Here is a 14,904-nt window from a genome sequence, read left to right as displayed (position 1 = left end):
AGAGCAACACAAGTTTATCTAAACACCTCATTCTAGGTTCTCTCCAAAGGTTCCAGTCTCAGAGCAAAGTGCTCAAGTGCTGGCTTCCCACTACCATTCTAGCTACAGATGTAGGCATCTCTTTGCTCTACCAAAGGCAGAAAGCACAACACAGATAAGAGTGCCCAGCTCACTTCTATCTGAATATACCCAAAAGTGACCTGAAGAAGAGTTCTGTGTAACCTCGAAATCTTGTCTCTCTCACCAACAGCAGTTGGTCCAGTGAAAGATATTACCTCACCTACCTTGTCTCTTTAATACCCTGGGACCAACACAGCTACAACAACACTACGGGTACCCAAAAGTGACTGTTGTAACTGTGTCAGGAAGGCAGGCTGTAACAGATTCTGCATTCCAAGGGAACTTGTCATGAGATCACCCCATGTACAGGACACCCATAACAATACTTAACACTCTCCAGCCACACCTTTCAAAATGCTTGCGAAAGGAAAGGCGGTATTTCCCAAATAGGGCAACTGTGGTAGAGATGCAGCGACTCGCTTAATGCTGATAAATAGTGTAGTCAATTGTTTGACGACACTTGGGTTTGTTATGAAATATACGCAAGAGACCAAATAACCGATGTCAGTCAAGTCCATTGCTAGAAGCCAATAATAATACAGGCAAGTTGCATCTTAGGCGCATTTAACATGCACATATTCAGCTTTGCACAGGCTGCAAAAATGGGGAAAAAAAGAAAAATAACAATATAAATACTGCATCTGTTGTGCAGGCGATTCCACCCACATTTAACTTAATGAGTGTTTCACTATACGCGGTTTTCGCTTTATGCGCTAACTGCGGAACGGAACCCCCGTGTAAGATGAGACTTGCCTGTATGGTACAGGAAAATGGTCTCTAGGAAGCTGTCTCATGCCGCATTCACCTTATGCAGAAGGTGTGCTCCCAAAGTTATGCATTTCAGCTGGTAGCATTTATAGGATGATTTTACAAGTTACATATTTCCTTACAAGTCACTAAAATTCAGCCCATCAGTTTGTCCCAGTTCCTTGGCTTGTTGTTTTGTTCCTTTATGTATCTTTGTTTTAGATACTAGAATTTCAGGTGCTGGTCCATGAAGGTACCTTCTAGGTTTGTACCAAGATAGAACAATCATACACAGTAGAACCTCAGCGTTATGAACTGACCAGTCAACCACACACCTCATTTGGAACTCGAAGTACACAATCAGGCAACAGCAGAGACCATAAAAATAAAAAGCAGATGCAGTACAGTTCTCTGTTTTAAATGTAAACTACTAAAAAAAATTGAAGGGAAAGCAGCATTTTTCTTAATCCCAGTAAAGTTTCAAAACTGTATTAAGTCAGTGTTCAGCTGTAAACTTTTGATAGAACCACCATAAGGTTTTGTTCAGAGTTATGAACTTTTCAGAGTTACAACCAACCTCTATTCAGTCGTCTTCTTTTGGGGTATTCCAGTACTGACCTATGAGAATAACTCCCTACCTGTTACTATGGTAAAATACTCGTATGTCCTGATCCTGACATCTTTGCTATCTACTTAAGCCAAAGCTTACTTTGGCTAATGCAAGGTGTGATGGGATACTTAGCATAAGTGAACAGGATTATAGTAAAGATATGGGCCAGTTTAGGCTGTATAACTGCTATATTATTGTGCTTAATGCATACTAATATATTTGGTGCAGATAACATATTAATAATGATTTTTATACACATATATGCTATCCAGCATAAATTTGTCAACAGCTGAGGTCACAGCAGGTGAGTAGCAGAGCCCAGAATAAAATCACAGATTTCCTTACTCCCAATCCTGTGCACTAATCATGAGATCAGCCTTCACCTTAAATAAAGGACCGTGTCTCAGATGCAGAATATATACACCGGGACTAGAACACAAGTTGTCTGAGATTTGTTGAAGTCAGCCTCTCCCTCCCCATCTGGAAATAATTTAATTAAGTTTGAATTTGGGCGTGACTGTGAGGGAAGAGGAGGGCAGATGGTTAATGATCAAAATGTGGCGTTTGAGAGACTCTTTAATCCGGTATTGAAGATTCCTCCAGCTGCTGAGGATGATGTCACAGTCAGTCCAGACTGCAGCAAATAGGTCATTCTTCCTGGAGAGCAGCATATGTGAACTTGAGCATGAATGCTACTCTGTGCATGCACTCTCCTATCTGAATCAAAGGGAAATGTATGCACTGGTGGCAGTGCAAATCATTAAAGGATACTGTTCCTGAAAACTGAAAGCTCTTCCGTTCAACTCGCAAATGGGGAAGTGATATTCCTGGATCTGTAAGATAGGACAAGACATATGGCCCATCCACAAATATTATTAGCAAATATCTCCCGCAGCCAGAGATTGGACACTGGAGGGGGAGGACTCCTCAGTTACTACAGAGAATTCTTTCCAAGGTGTGTATCCAGTGGGTCTTGCCCATGAGCTCAGGATCTCACTGGTCACCATATTTGAGTTAGGAAGGAATTTGCCTCCAGGGTCAGACTGGCAGAGACCCTGAGGTGTTTTTTTTTTCCTTTTTTTCCTTTCCTCTGCAGTGTGAGGCATGGGTCAGTTGCTGGTTTGAATTAGAATACAGCAGAACTTCAGAGTTACGAACCAACCAGTCAACCGCACACCTCATTTGGAACTGGCAGTACACAATCAGGCAATGGCAGAAACCAAAAAAAAAAAAAAAAGTATAGTACTTAGTTAAATGTAAACTACTTAAAAAAAGGAAAAGCAGCATTTTTCTTCTGCATAGTAAAGTTTCAAAGCTGTATTAAGTCAATGTTCAGTTGTAAACTTTTGAAAGAACAACCATAACGTTTTGTTCAGAGTTATGAACAACCTCCGTTTCCAAGGTGTTCATAACTCTGAGGTTCTACTGTAAATAGTGGATCTCTGTAACGTGAAATCTCTAAATCAAGATTTGAAGACTTCAGTAACTCAGCCAGATGTTATGAGCTTATTACAGGAGTGGGTGGGTCAGGCTCTGTGGCCTGCGATGGGCAGAAGGTCAGCCTAGATCAGGAGTCAGCAACCTTTGGCACGCGGCTGTCCAGGGTAAGCACCCTGGCAGGCCGAGCCAGTTTGTTTACCAGCCACGTCCGCAGGTTCAGCTGATTGCGGCTCCCACTGGCCGTGGTTCCCAGTCCCAGGCCAATGGGGGTGGCGGGAAGCAGTGGCCAGCACAACTCTCGGCCCGTGCAACTTCCCACTGCCCCCAATTGCCTAGTGGGAGCTGCGATCGGCCAAACCTGCAGATCCGGCAGGTAAACAAACTGGCCCAGCCTACCAGGGTGCTTACCCTGGCGAGCCATGTGCCAAAGGTTGCCATCCCCTGTCTTAGATGAACAAGATGGTCCCTTCTGACTGTAAAGCCTATGAGTGTGAGAACTTTCTGTAGTAAGTGCTCGTGTGTATGTTGTAAACCTTTAAGGCTTGAGTCAGAAGAGAGCTCCATCTTCTAGACAAATACACTTACACTTACCCTTCTGCTTAGACATCAGGTGAGAGCAAAATCTCAATAGTGAACACTTGAGTTCAGGAAAACTGATATATTTTGGGGGGGATAGACGCAAGACACGTCTTATCAAAGCTCTGTTTTGTGTGTCCCATCTTACTGGGAGATTGAACAAGCTCCATTAGGTATAACTCCAGAGTTACTGGTCATAGTCCCATAAGACTTTTTGTTATGTGACCCAGCTTGTAACTTCCATTTTCTAAGTGATGTCTCTATCTTCAGTGGAAGGAAAGGAGATGACCCTATTATTCCCGTTCCTTCATTCAGATCTTGTCAAACACAAAATGAATTCAGTCTTGCTATTTCTGAAATGCTGGGTATAGCAAGATACCCTACTCCAAAGACAGTGACCTTGGGATCCTTTGTGCTGAAGGGTTTGCTAGTGGGGTTAGTATGTTCCCCTACATCATGGGTTGCATCTAGGGCTGTTTCTGTGTATGGGAAAACTCCTACAGTAACATGTTGGCCTCCATGCCCTGCACTTTGTGCATGAGTCTAGGTGGACAGTTGCACCCTCATACGGTAGTGTTCCTGACATGCTGAAGTATTGTATGTTCCCTAGCATGTGTGTTGCAAGCATGCTACATCCAGCTGTTCTCTGGTATACTCATGCATGTTACTTCTTAAGAAGTAGTGAAGTCTCTGACCAGCAGCATAACTGAGCTTGAGGTAACCAGGATTCCTCTACCCTCTGGAGACCTTCTCTTCTGAAGCCAGCGCTGGAAGGCACACAAACTTCCAGTATAGTTGCTATAGCTGCTTAAAAGCTGGAGAGGGGTCTAACACTAAGATTAAAACATTACGTTGAACTTGGCCTTTCTCACAGGTTGCACCTGGGAATTTGGAGCCATGGTTAACTACATCAAGAAGACCTTCCCTCAGACCCAGCTGGTTGTGGTGGGCTTCAGCCTGGGTGGAAACATTGTGTGCAAGTACCTAGGAGAGACCCAGGCCAACCAAGAGAGAGTGCTGTGCTGCGTCAGTGTTTGCCAAGGGTACAGCGCGCTAAGGTAAGTCCACACAGGTTCCTGTGGAAGTATAGTGCTGGCAGCTGGGATACAAGCTGCTCCCTGCCCTGCCAGCATGCATCACCCTGACCTCTACGGGTGATAACACTCTGGACTCACTAAATGCTGCCTTTACCTTCTGTAAAGAGAGACTTGATCTCCCCTCCTTCCAGTCTTTCCTGGAGTGGCCCATTAGCCAGACGGCTTGGGCTGTATAGTTGTTTGTTAAGGAGACTCCAGGTTCACAAGCAAGAACATTTCTGACTAGCCTAACCAGTACGAGCAGCAAGTATCTTGGGATTCATAATGGTCCCTTCTGGCTTTAATCTGTGATTTAGTAAGACTGGCAAAACAAGATGTGGTCTTCCAAATGGAAGCTTTAAGAGCTCCACCTGGTGTTAATAGTGATGTACTACACGCCCAAATTTGTGAGAGTGGGTGATGGTGAATGGCAGCGCAAAGTTATGGGCTAAAATGGCATCTCCGTGGCCATTCAGTGTTTGTCTCATAATTGGGAAGGAAGCACTGGGGAAGAGTCACTTCTGCTAGTCAGAGGCACTCCACTGGAGAGAACACTAAAATTGTGTTTGCTTAGTGAGTCCTGGCCCCGCAAACACTGCCAGAACTACCTCTCTGTGCCAGTTACCACGGCTGTCTAGTACAGAACTCCTCTAGTAATGCAGTGTTCTCCGGAAGCTGAAAAGATTTCTATTGCCACGCAGTAAGATGAGTAATTTCTGACTCTGTCTCCATCTCAGAGGGAGGAGGATAAGCAACAGTGGTCTTGCTACTGCAAAAATGGCTGTTCCCTACACTAAAGGATCAGCATAGCAAAGATAACTTCAGCCTGGCTAAGGAACCTAGATACTTTGGGTTCACTACAAATACCTGAAACTAAGGGATTTGATGGCTGAATTTTAAACACTATAGAGCACTTTTAGATGCTCTGACTGCATGCATAGTAATGCTGGTTTTGGTTAGAAAATAGTCACCTTAATATTCAGCCAAGTCTAGGGAAGAATGCACATGCAGTTAAACCCCTGTTTTTAACTGTGGGCTGCAGAAGCTTTTTAATAGTATTAAAACATCGTCTGAAGCTGGAATACAGCAATTTAAACAAATGACCAATTCATATCCTCCTGAGACTTCAGGTCATAGCTAGTTTGAGTCCTAAGACAGTGAAAGTTTACTCGCTTCCCTAGTCAGAGAGGATTTCCGTGTGCTAGGGACATGTCTGGAGTGTTGTATGGGTTCGAGACCGGAAGATCAGTGCTCTGTTGGTCTACTGTGGCTGCAGCAGCATAGCTGTGGAGGCTGGCTGTATACAGGGCTTGCAAGTGCTATATTGGGCTCTAGTCCTTCCTTTTTTTGTCTGTTAAAATGTATGCTAAATTTCCATGCTTGTAGCCAAAACTCCTGCTCAGAGTAGCTGTTTTCCCTGTGTGCTGGTGTTAGTAATATCCCCTGAAGCTCTGGCAGATTGGCAGTCTAGGACAGGACCTGTTACCATGATATTGGACTCAACTTGTCTCAGTGTGAAGTAACATCTGTTTCCTTGAGTGCCCCCTGCAGTGCAGAAAACTAGCTGCTTGTTGAGCTCTGTGACTCCCTCTGCTGGCCGAGCTTGTTATAGCAAATCTCCATTTACAGAACTTCTGCTGTGCATTACTGTTCTTTAACAAGAGGGCTTTTCAAATAAGTCTCCCTACCTAACCTCCCTTGCTGTTTTTAACTGCTCATTAGCCAAATAGATGGTTGAAAGAGGGCTATTAAGAAAGCTCCCTTAGAAGGAAGGTAGGGTGTGTGTTTGTATTGGGACACACCTCCATGTAGACCATTTCAGTGTGTGGAATGGGAGGGTGCAAAGCTCCTCCAGATTTAACTGCTAAGCATTACTCCTGGTTGGCCTCTTACATCAGGTCTGTATGTAAGCCCTGAGTACACATGGTATGGATGGCTGGTCAGTCTAGATCAGGGGTGGGCAAACTACTGCCCGGGGGCTACATACGGCCCTTCAGACGTTTTAATCCATCTCTAGAGCTTCTGCCAGGGAGCAGGGTCCAGGGCTTGCCCGCTCTGGTGCTCCAGCCAGGGAGTGGGGTTGGGGGCTTGCTCTGTGCATGACGTGGCTCCGCGCGGCTCTTGGAAGCAGCAGCATATCCCCCCTCTGGCTCCTACGTGTAGGGGCAGCCAGGGGACTTTGCATGCTGCCCCTGCCCCAAGCACTGCCCCCACAGCTCCCACTGGCCAGGAATCACAGCCAATGGGAGCTACAGGGGTGGCACCTGCAGACGGGACAGTGCTCAGAGCCACCTGGCTGTGCCTCCACGTAGGAGACGGAGAAGGGACATGCCACTGCTTCCAGGAGCTGCTTGAGGTAAGCCCCACCCAGAGCCTGCACCCCTGACTGCCTCCCCTGCCCCAGCCCTGATCCCTCTCCTGCCCTCCAAACCTCTCAGTCCCAGCCTGTAGCACCCTCCTGCACCCCCAACCCCTTATTCCCACCCCAGAGCCTGCACCCTCAGCCGGAGCCCCCCCCACACTCTTGCACCCAACTTCTGGCCCCAGCCCACCCACCCACCCCTGCCCGAGCCCTCACCACCTCCTGCACCCCAACCCCCAGTTTTATGAGCATTCATGGCCCCCCCATATAATTTCCATACCCAGATGTGGCCCTCGAGCCAAAAAGTTTGCCCATCCCTGGTCTAGATAGAGATCCCTTTCCTTTGTTGTACCGTCTCAAAGATAAATCTAAGGCAGTTGGTGGTTGATAGGAGAGAGACTGAGGAAAGACAAGGTAAAAGAGATTTTGGATCCGTTGGGAAAGCTGTTCAGTTGTTGGGTGCTGCAGGGCAGGCTCTCCAGGGTACTGACAGTGAGAAGAGGCTGCAGAGAGGAAAATAGATGAAGGCCTTATTTTCTTCAGGTAATTCACATGGGGAAATTCAACCCTGAAGGCTAAAAGGTGACATGCTTTTCTATTGTGAAATCTCTGGTGTCTGTGTAGGCTTGGTTCTGCTGTTGAGTTTGCTCTCCACAACATGGCCTTGCTTCTCAACCATGTGGAATGTGAGCTGTAGGTTGTGGCATAGGTTCCTGTGCCCATGAAACCTGCACAGATCATTAAATACAGGAAATGGGTTCATTTTGCACTCTGCTCAGGCTCTTTATAGCATAAGGCCTGCAAAGTGTGATAGCTCTAACAATTAACCTGGATTTAAATGACATTAAAGATTCAGTTGCCTGCAAAGAGCTTTCCTATGAAATGGAGTCTCTTTTTCCACAAGTGTATGGCAGATATATCCTGGCTAGACATGCAGATAAGGAAGTCTTGAGGCTAAATCCCATTCTTGCATTAAGCCCTGGTGCATATTGTGCCGTGAACAAATGTAGCTTATTCATTAACTCACACTCTGCTAGGGATGTTATAGCTTTTGGCTTGAACCTGGGAAGTCCTGATAAATCCCTCTGATCTATTAGTTCCCATGGTACTAATGATTAAACTCCTGAAGTAGTCTCTCACCCCAAGGGTTCTTGGATTGCTCAGTAAATAAGAACTGTATATTTCTTCATTACCCTGTAACAGGGTTCACAGTTACAGAAATAACCTGCTCATGACCTTTGCATAGCAAAGGGAAACATTTGGTTCTGGAAGAGCTCACATAATTTGGCTGATGTGAATAATTCTGTGAGACTGGCAATGTGTTAATTTAGTAAGCTGTAAAATGGAGTTCTGACCAGTCAGTACAATTACAGGGACACCAGTTCAGAATGTAGCCGTTTCAGGTCCTTCATTTATCCCTTTGTCCTCCAACCATTTTTTGTGCGTTTTAGAGGTGGAGTTCCTGTTTTAAACACGTCACAACCTTGTTACAGTGCATAAGAGCTGCACAAACAGGGAAAACTGACCTACAGAGGAAACAGCCAAACTTGACGGTGCATAAAGTACTGTGAAATGCTGTATCTAACAAAATAGTAAAACATATTCAGTCTCTTCCCTGCATACTCTTCATATGTCATGGTTGTTACAAGGTAGGCAGGTAGGCTAAATGCCAAGTATGATGTAAGTTGAGTGTCCCTTTAAACCTCTTCCCATCAATGTCTAAAGCCGCCCTGAGATGCAGGACACTTCAGTGATGGTATAGTGGTGACTAGCTAATGCCTAATGAGACTATGTAGACATCTTTTCTGACATTTACCAAATTCTTCCGTCGGAGATTAAGCCATTGGTGGGAAAACCTGCAGCCTGTTTACATAACACCTTGTTATAGTGGCCTGGAGACTGTGGTTTATTGCTCTGTTCCAAGTAGACATACGCAGTTGTTACCTGCTTTGATTTGTTGACTTGTGCTTGTGTTTAGGGCACAGGAAACCTTCATGCAGTGGGATCAGTGTCGGAGGTTTTATAACTTCCTTATGGCAGACAACATGAAGAAAATCATCCTCTCTCACAGGTATGGTAGTAGGGCGTCTTCTCTGAATATTTACGTGGGTCAGCCAGCTTCAGCTGCAATAGCAGGGCCGAATTAATGTGCAGTTCCAGAGGGGATCATCCAAAAGGTAAAATTTAAATTAGAGAGAATCCATACCTAGAAATCTGTGAATAAGTTTCAGCTTCCGAGAATGGGAGGATTTTGGTGAACAAAAGGGGAAGGGAAGCCTGCCCCAGCATATCATTCATTCTTTATGTCCTGCCTGTCATAGGCTCCCGTATAGTGTGCGTGGGGGTCCTTTTCATACAGCCTGAGCCTAGCTGCTTATTTCTGCCTTCCAAGGAAGCTCATTGACTGAGTAAATGCAAGATGAGAAGTGCAGTGTTGGTCTGTATTTGCCAGCAGCCTTCCTTCCCTGCTATATACCTTGGCAGCCAGACATCAGCAGTATATTTTGCATGTGTTTCCCTTTCAGCCAGAGACCTCCTTATGCTCCAGGAGGTAAGGGAGCACCTCTCTGTTGTGCTCTGCCATATATTTGAGCAGAGAGGTAGGATTGCTCTTGGTATGAGCTGAGAATTCATGGCATAGGAGTGTTTCTCTATCAAACGCAATAGCTTGAGTTACAAAACCTAAAAATGCACAGCTAGAAGGAATATTCCCATGTATTGCTGATACCTGTGCTCTCCTTACTCCCATGCCTTTACTGTGGGTGAGCAATAGGTCAGATTGAATGACTAACTCTTATTGGTCATCCACTCAAATTCATGTTCATTTCCCCCCTTGCCCATTACCACCGCCAAAACAGCTTTGGATATTGATTGGGGCATGTTGCCTTCATATGTAGGTTTCTCTTTGGCTTATTTAAGATGCCCAGAGACACTTGGGAGGTGGGTGAAAATTAAAATAGTTAACTTATTCATGCCCATTCCAATTGGCAGAGTTGAAATCTTGTAAATGAAATTGTCTTGTTTCTTGCAGTGTGGAGAATCTTTCTGGAGGGAAGGAAACTCTTATCTGTGTGTACAGTGTGTGGGGATTCACATAATTCACTCCAGATGGCCGAATATTTTGACAGCTTGAAAAAACTCAAAATATATGAAGGGCTATAATTTCCCCATTAAACGGGTACTCAGCATCGTAACCAGGAGAAACCTGTTGCAGTCTTAAAGGAGGTTTTGTTGAGTTATCAAAATATTTTGCTTCTGTATTGGATCTCTTATGCTCTAGGGCAGGTCCCCAAAACAAACTCCATCTCCACCCTACAGCTGCCTCTTAAAGGGGATAGAGATCTTGCAAGCCTCCTGCTATCCACAGCTTGCAGTCTTTTTGTTCTGCAATCTATATGTTTCCTACTTGTCAGGGTAGAATTTTGCTCTTGTGAAATAACACGTCCTATCTTGGGTGTAATCTCTGACTAGGACAATGTCCTCAGCAAATAGCTTTCTGTTAATGTAATGTCCCAAATCACTTTCTCTGTATGAACTAACATTGTCTCCACACTGGTGAGGCAATAGCACCAGATGGGGAAGGAGATGCTACTCCCATGATCTCTAGCACTGTTACCAGAGCCACCCATGTCTTTGGTCAGAAGCCAAAGAATTCTGCCTTTGACTGAAAAACCCTTTGCTCCAAACACGCCTAGTCTCTGGATATGCTTTGAAAAGACCTCTTGTTGCATGTCAATCAAATGCAGTTCTTCAGTGTAGCAGAAAAGCATCTTTGTCCCGAAGAAGGCTGTTAAGTTCTCAACTTACCTCCATGTGCAGTCAGTCCAAAACTAACAAGCCAGGGTCATTCACAAGTAAATCCTCTTGGATGGGGGATATAGTCCTCATTTGTTTGTATCAGCAATGGCAGATGAAAGCTTTTCTGGGTTGTCTGAGCAGGACAGGGCCAAGCTGCTTTTGTGTGATTACTGTATTTTCTGCTGTTGTGTGTTTCAGGCAAGTCCTGTTTGGAGATAGCGTTAAGCAGCCCCAAGCCCTGGTCGACTCAGACCTGAGCAGACTTTACACAGCAACATCCCTCATGCAGATCGATGACACCATCATGAGGTATGACAGGCATCCTCTGCAGCCCATATTTCAAATTCTCACTGATGTTGTCCTATTACTTACTTGCTGCTAGGTGGGTAGAAAGCTCCTGAAATTTGTGACATCAGCAACTCTGTCAAAATGTTGACTAACCCCCACAATCTTTGCTGACTTCTGATCCAGCTTTTGACAAGATCTCTACTACTTTCTTTTGTAAGAATCAAGCATCCAAAGCTGCAGTCAGGGTCGGAGTCTCATTTTTCTGAGTGCATTACAACCCCCCAGGAAGACAGTCCCTGCCTAAAAGTCTAGAAGGATGAAAAACGAGGGGCTTGGGCCTGGGACATAAAGTGGTTGGGGAAGTGGCGGGCCCATGCTGGCTCCTACCAACTTATATTTAACCCTTGCCTTACCTTTGATTGTGTATTTAAAACACACATATACCTCCTCCCTTTAACACCTGCTTGCTCTCATTTTAGCAAACCTTATGGTTTGCTTATTTTAAACCTTGCTGCATTAATAGAGGAGACTTCAGCTCTTGGGTTTTATTGTTTAATATTAAACACTAGCCTTTTCCTGCCTCTCAAGTTTAACCCTTGCTTTTTAAGTATTCTAGCACTAATTCAGTCTATTTTCCAATGGTCTTGTATCCTCCTTCTCCGGAATCTCCCCTAAGACCAGGCAATGACATCCACCCCAAACACTGTAGTCACAAAATAACCACCCAAAGCTGACAGGTGGTAAAGCCAGCAGAGCTGCTAAGGGACTGCAAGTGACCTGGGCTTTGTAAGCTGCTCCCCAGGGAAGGGGATTCCTGCCCTATGTGCCCAGCAGGAAGTGAGATCACGGAGGTCCTGCTACTGTGTAGTCTTTCTGGAATGCGTCAGGGAAGGAGCAGGTCTGCCTGGTTGGGGCCCGCAGCTTAGCTGTGGCTTTTATGAAGTGGGAAGGAGGTAGTGGGACTGGATTGGACTCCAGCAGAAAAATTAGTATTTACTTCCTTCAGAAGGCTTTTATAACTGCCGTGAGTTTCAGCTCCTCGGATGGGCCCTTCAGCAGCTGTATTTTAAGAGTTCATAAGTAGCCGAAGATAAGATCCAGCAAGGCATTTTGAATATGCCAACCAAAAGGGAGTTGTTAATGTAACCAACCTTAATTACACCTCCAGTCCTCTCTCTGTCAAGATTCCTGATAACCAGGAAGGATGTTTTTAAAGACCCCAGGTGTGGCTAGGCTTCCTCATCCATGTCCTGCTCAAAAGACACAAGTTAATAGTGTTTAATTTGCCATCTGTCCTGCCTCCGGCTTGCTACTGTGCTGCACTTGCTCTGCTCTCTCGATGCTTTGGGGAACTGCACGCTAAGTTGGCAGGTTCTGTGCTGTCTCCTCCCGATGGTCATGCTCTTGTGAAGAACTCACTGGCAGAAGAGAATGCAGCATTTCATCTGTTGTGCTGTGTTGACGTTGGGATTTTACACTGAGATGGGCCTGAACAGATGGTCTCTCTTAAACCACTGGAAGGAGGTCACATTGGGCAGCTTGTGGCTTCTGCCGGTGAAGTGGACTAGATCAAAAATGGCAGTTGGGCAATACTGAGAGTAAGTGTTCTTGCCTTACCGTTCTTTGTATTGTTTTTTTCTCAGGAAGTTCCATGGCTACAGTTCCCTGAAAGAATATTATGAAAAGGAGAGTTGTCTGCATTACTTACCAAGGGTAAGCTACCACGGTGGAGGGGGTGGTTATGCTTTCATTTTGCTCTTGGGAATGAAGAGGAATGTTCATTGGTTTCTGCATCACTGGTACGTAGATGTCATATCTCATTACTCCACCAGGTGAACAGGGTGTCAGGGCTGGGAGTTCTGAGGAACCTAATGAGAGTTCAGCACCAAAATCCCATTGACATTCAGTGAGTTAAGTGCCCAACTCCTTTAAGCTTCTTTGAGAATTCTAGCCATGATCTTCATCTGGGACTTGAGTGACGCTCCCTTCAAACCAAAGGCTGTCTTGGAAACCAAGAGGCATCTGTTTTACCCCAAATTCAGTTCTCCTGGGCTATATTACATGAAGCCAAATTGTGAGCCCCTCAGCATAGAATTCTGTATTGGTGGTAGCAACATGGTGTTCTGAGCACAAAGCCAAACCTAGAGTTAAGCCCTTCTAAAGATGTTAAACTAGTATCACTCTGACCTGTGTAATTCCGGAAACGTTTAAAATGAATCATTCCACTTTGGAAAGAGGCTCAGATACTGCCTCTCCTGTCAGATGATCAGACATTGCAGAGACCCAGGGCTGCAGAAGCCAAGCTGGGAAATGTACTAGTTATCCCCCTTAAGACCTACTGGATCAAAAGATAAAGGTGAATAGGCTACCAAAGCTCAGTAAACATTAGGGCTTTAAACATCCAAAAGTAAGTGTCTCCTGTTGCACTGAATGTGTGGAGTAAGAGACTGAATCCCCTCAGCCAGCCCTTGGCAACTACTCAATTACTCCAGCTTCAGGCACTGGATGAGGTTCTTTCAGTAGCCTTATACAAAGAGCACGTTGTAGTCCCAAAGGCAGGGTGATAGTTCCCAGGAAAGGGCGTCAGGAAGATGCTCAATTTGGCAATATTTTTTTATGATGACAGAATCCTATCATGATCATGGCTGACATCTGATCTTCTGACATCAGCCTCTAATCAAAGACCATGCTTGGGCTGCATGCCACTCTGGCCTGCTTAAGTATCTCTCATCAACGACTGCAGGGAGCCTAGAGAAATGACATTCTTCATATCTTGTGCCCAAACCAACATGCACAACTGAAGTTTTACTATTATTCCGTCTCTGCCAGTTTGTAATTATCCCATCTCGGGTTTCATTCCCCTTGGGTGCTGCGTGTCCCCTTTGGAAGCCAGAGACAAACGTACATTTGATGACCGTCTGCCTAGCAGTGATAGCTTAGAGTCTCCCTTCCAAAAGCAGAATGCAAATGCTCTCAAATATTGGCCACACCAGATGTGTGGGGAATACCATGTGCATCCCGATTACCAGTCATAAAGAAACGATCCAGTGTTGCTGTCTGGAACTGCCCTGTTGGTAAGGTGTTGCTGGTGATTGCCCTGTCGTACCCAGCTTGCCCTCCAGGCAGTTCAGCTGAACCATACCAAAAGCTGCAGAGCAGCCCAGCAGTGACAGTCCACCCGGCATGGTTTCAGTTGTGTGTGTTGTTATGTTGCTGCAGGTGTAGGTCCATCATAAGATGTGGCATTCAGCTGAGGATTCATAGGCGGGTTGTGAGTAGATGCCTTTTGTTGGTAAGAGAATTGAGTTCAAACCTGGAATCTATAACACTGGTTCTCTATTTCGTTCCTTTTCCTTCTTTCATGGTGCAGATCTATGTTCCCCTCATGCTGGTTAATGCTGCTGATGACCCTCTGGTACATGACAGTCTGTTATCAATCCCAAGAGCTCTGTCAGGTGAGTTGAATGCATTGCCCAAACTATTGCTTTTGGATTCCCCCTTCATCACATTGTGAATGACCATGTATAGCAAGGTCTGTCTGCAGACTACCATAATCTGGTGGATGTGTACTGTGCAATCTAACGTGCTTTTTAAACCACCATTCACTGAGGAGATTCCAAATTTTATTTTGGTAGAATCCAACTAAACACTGTTCAGCTGGCTGTGTAGCCCCAGGGAACGATCAGATTGTTTTCCCAAGAAATGCACGTTCTTGCTACCTCACTGGTGTTAATGTCGGGAAGCAAAATTGGAAATGGTTTAGCTTTAGATTAAATAGTCTCTGCTCTGCAGTGAACTGCTTCCTCACATCTTGGCTCCCCACACAGAATCAGTAAGGCAACAGGGCAAACCCCAAAAGGCTTTGCTAATAGTTACTATGATGGTGT

The 14,904-nt window shown here is 45.2% G+C and overlaps 1 protein-coding gene across 2 annotated transcripts in view; it reads left to right on the top strand.

The window, feature by feature from the left end:
• ABHD2 (abhydrolase domain containing 2, acylglycerol lipase) overlaps positions 1–14,904 on the top strand; it is a 64,865-nt gene that overhangs the window by 41,528 nt on the left and 8,433 nt on the right. For both annotated transcript variants that reach the window (XM_075069686.1, XM_032806531.2), the window contains exons 6-10: positions 4,368–4,551; positions 8,910–9,002; positions 10,928–11,038; positions 12,661–12,730; positions 14,388–14,472. In XM_075069686.1, the coding sequence (XP_074925787.1) occupies positions 4,368–4,551; positions 8,910–9,002; positions 10,928–11,038; positions 12,661–12,730; positions 14,388–14,472 (543 nt within the window). The remainder of the gene's footprint in view (positions 1–4,367; positions 4,552–8,909; positions 9,003–10,927; positions 11,039–12,660; positions 12,731–14,387; positions 14,473–14,904) is intronic.

The sequence above is a fragment of the Chelonoidis abingdonii genome, chromosome 9 (assembly GCF_003597395.2).
Source record: "Chelonoidis abingdonii isolate Lonesome George chromosome 9, CheloAbing_2.0, whole genome shotgun sequence".
Taxonomy (NCBI): Eukaryota; Metazoa; Chordata; order Testudines; family Testudinidae; genus Chelonoidis; species Chelonoidis abingdonii.
The sequence above is the reverse complement of the archived record's forward strand: the minus strand, read 5'-3'. Positions and strand labels throughout refer to the sequence as shown.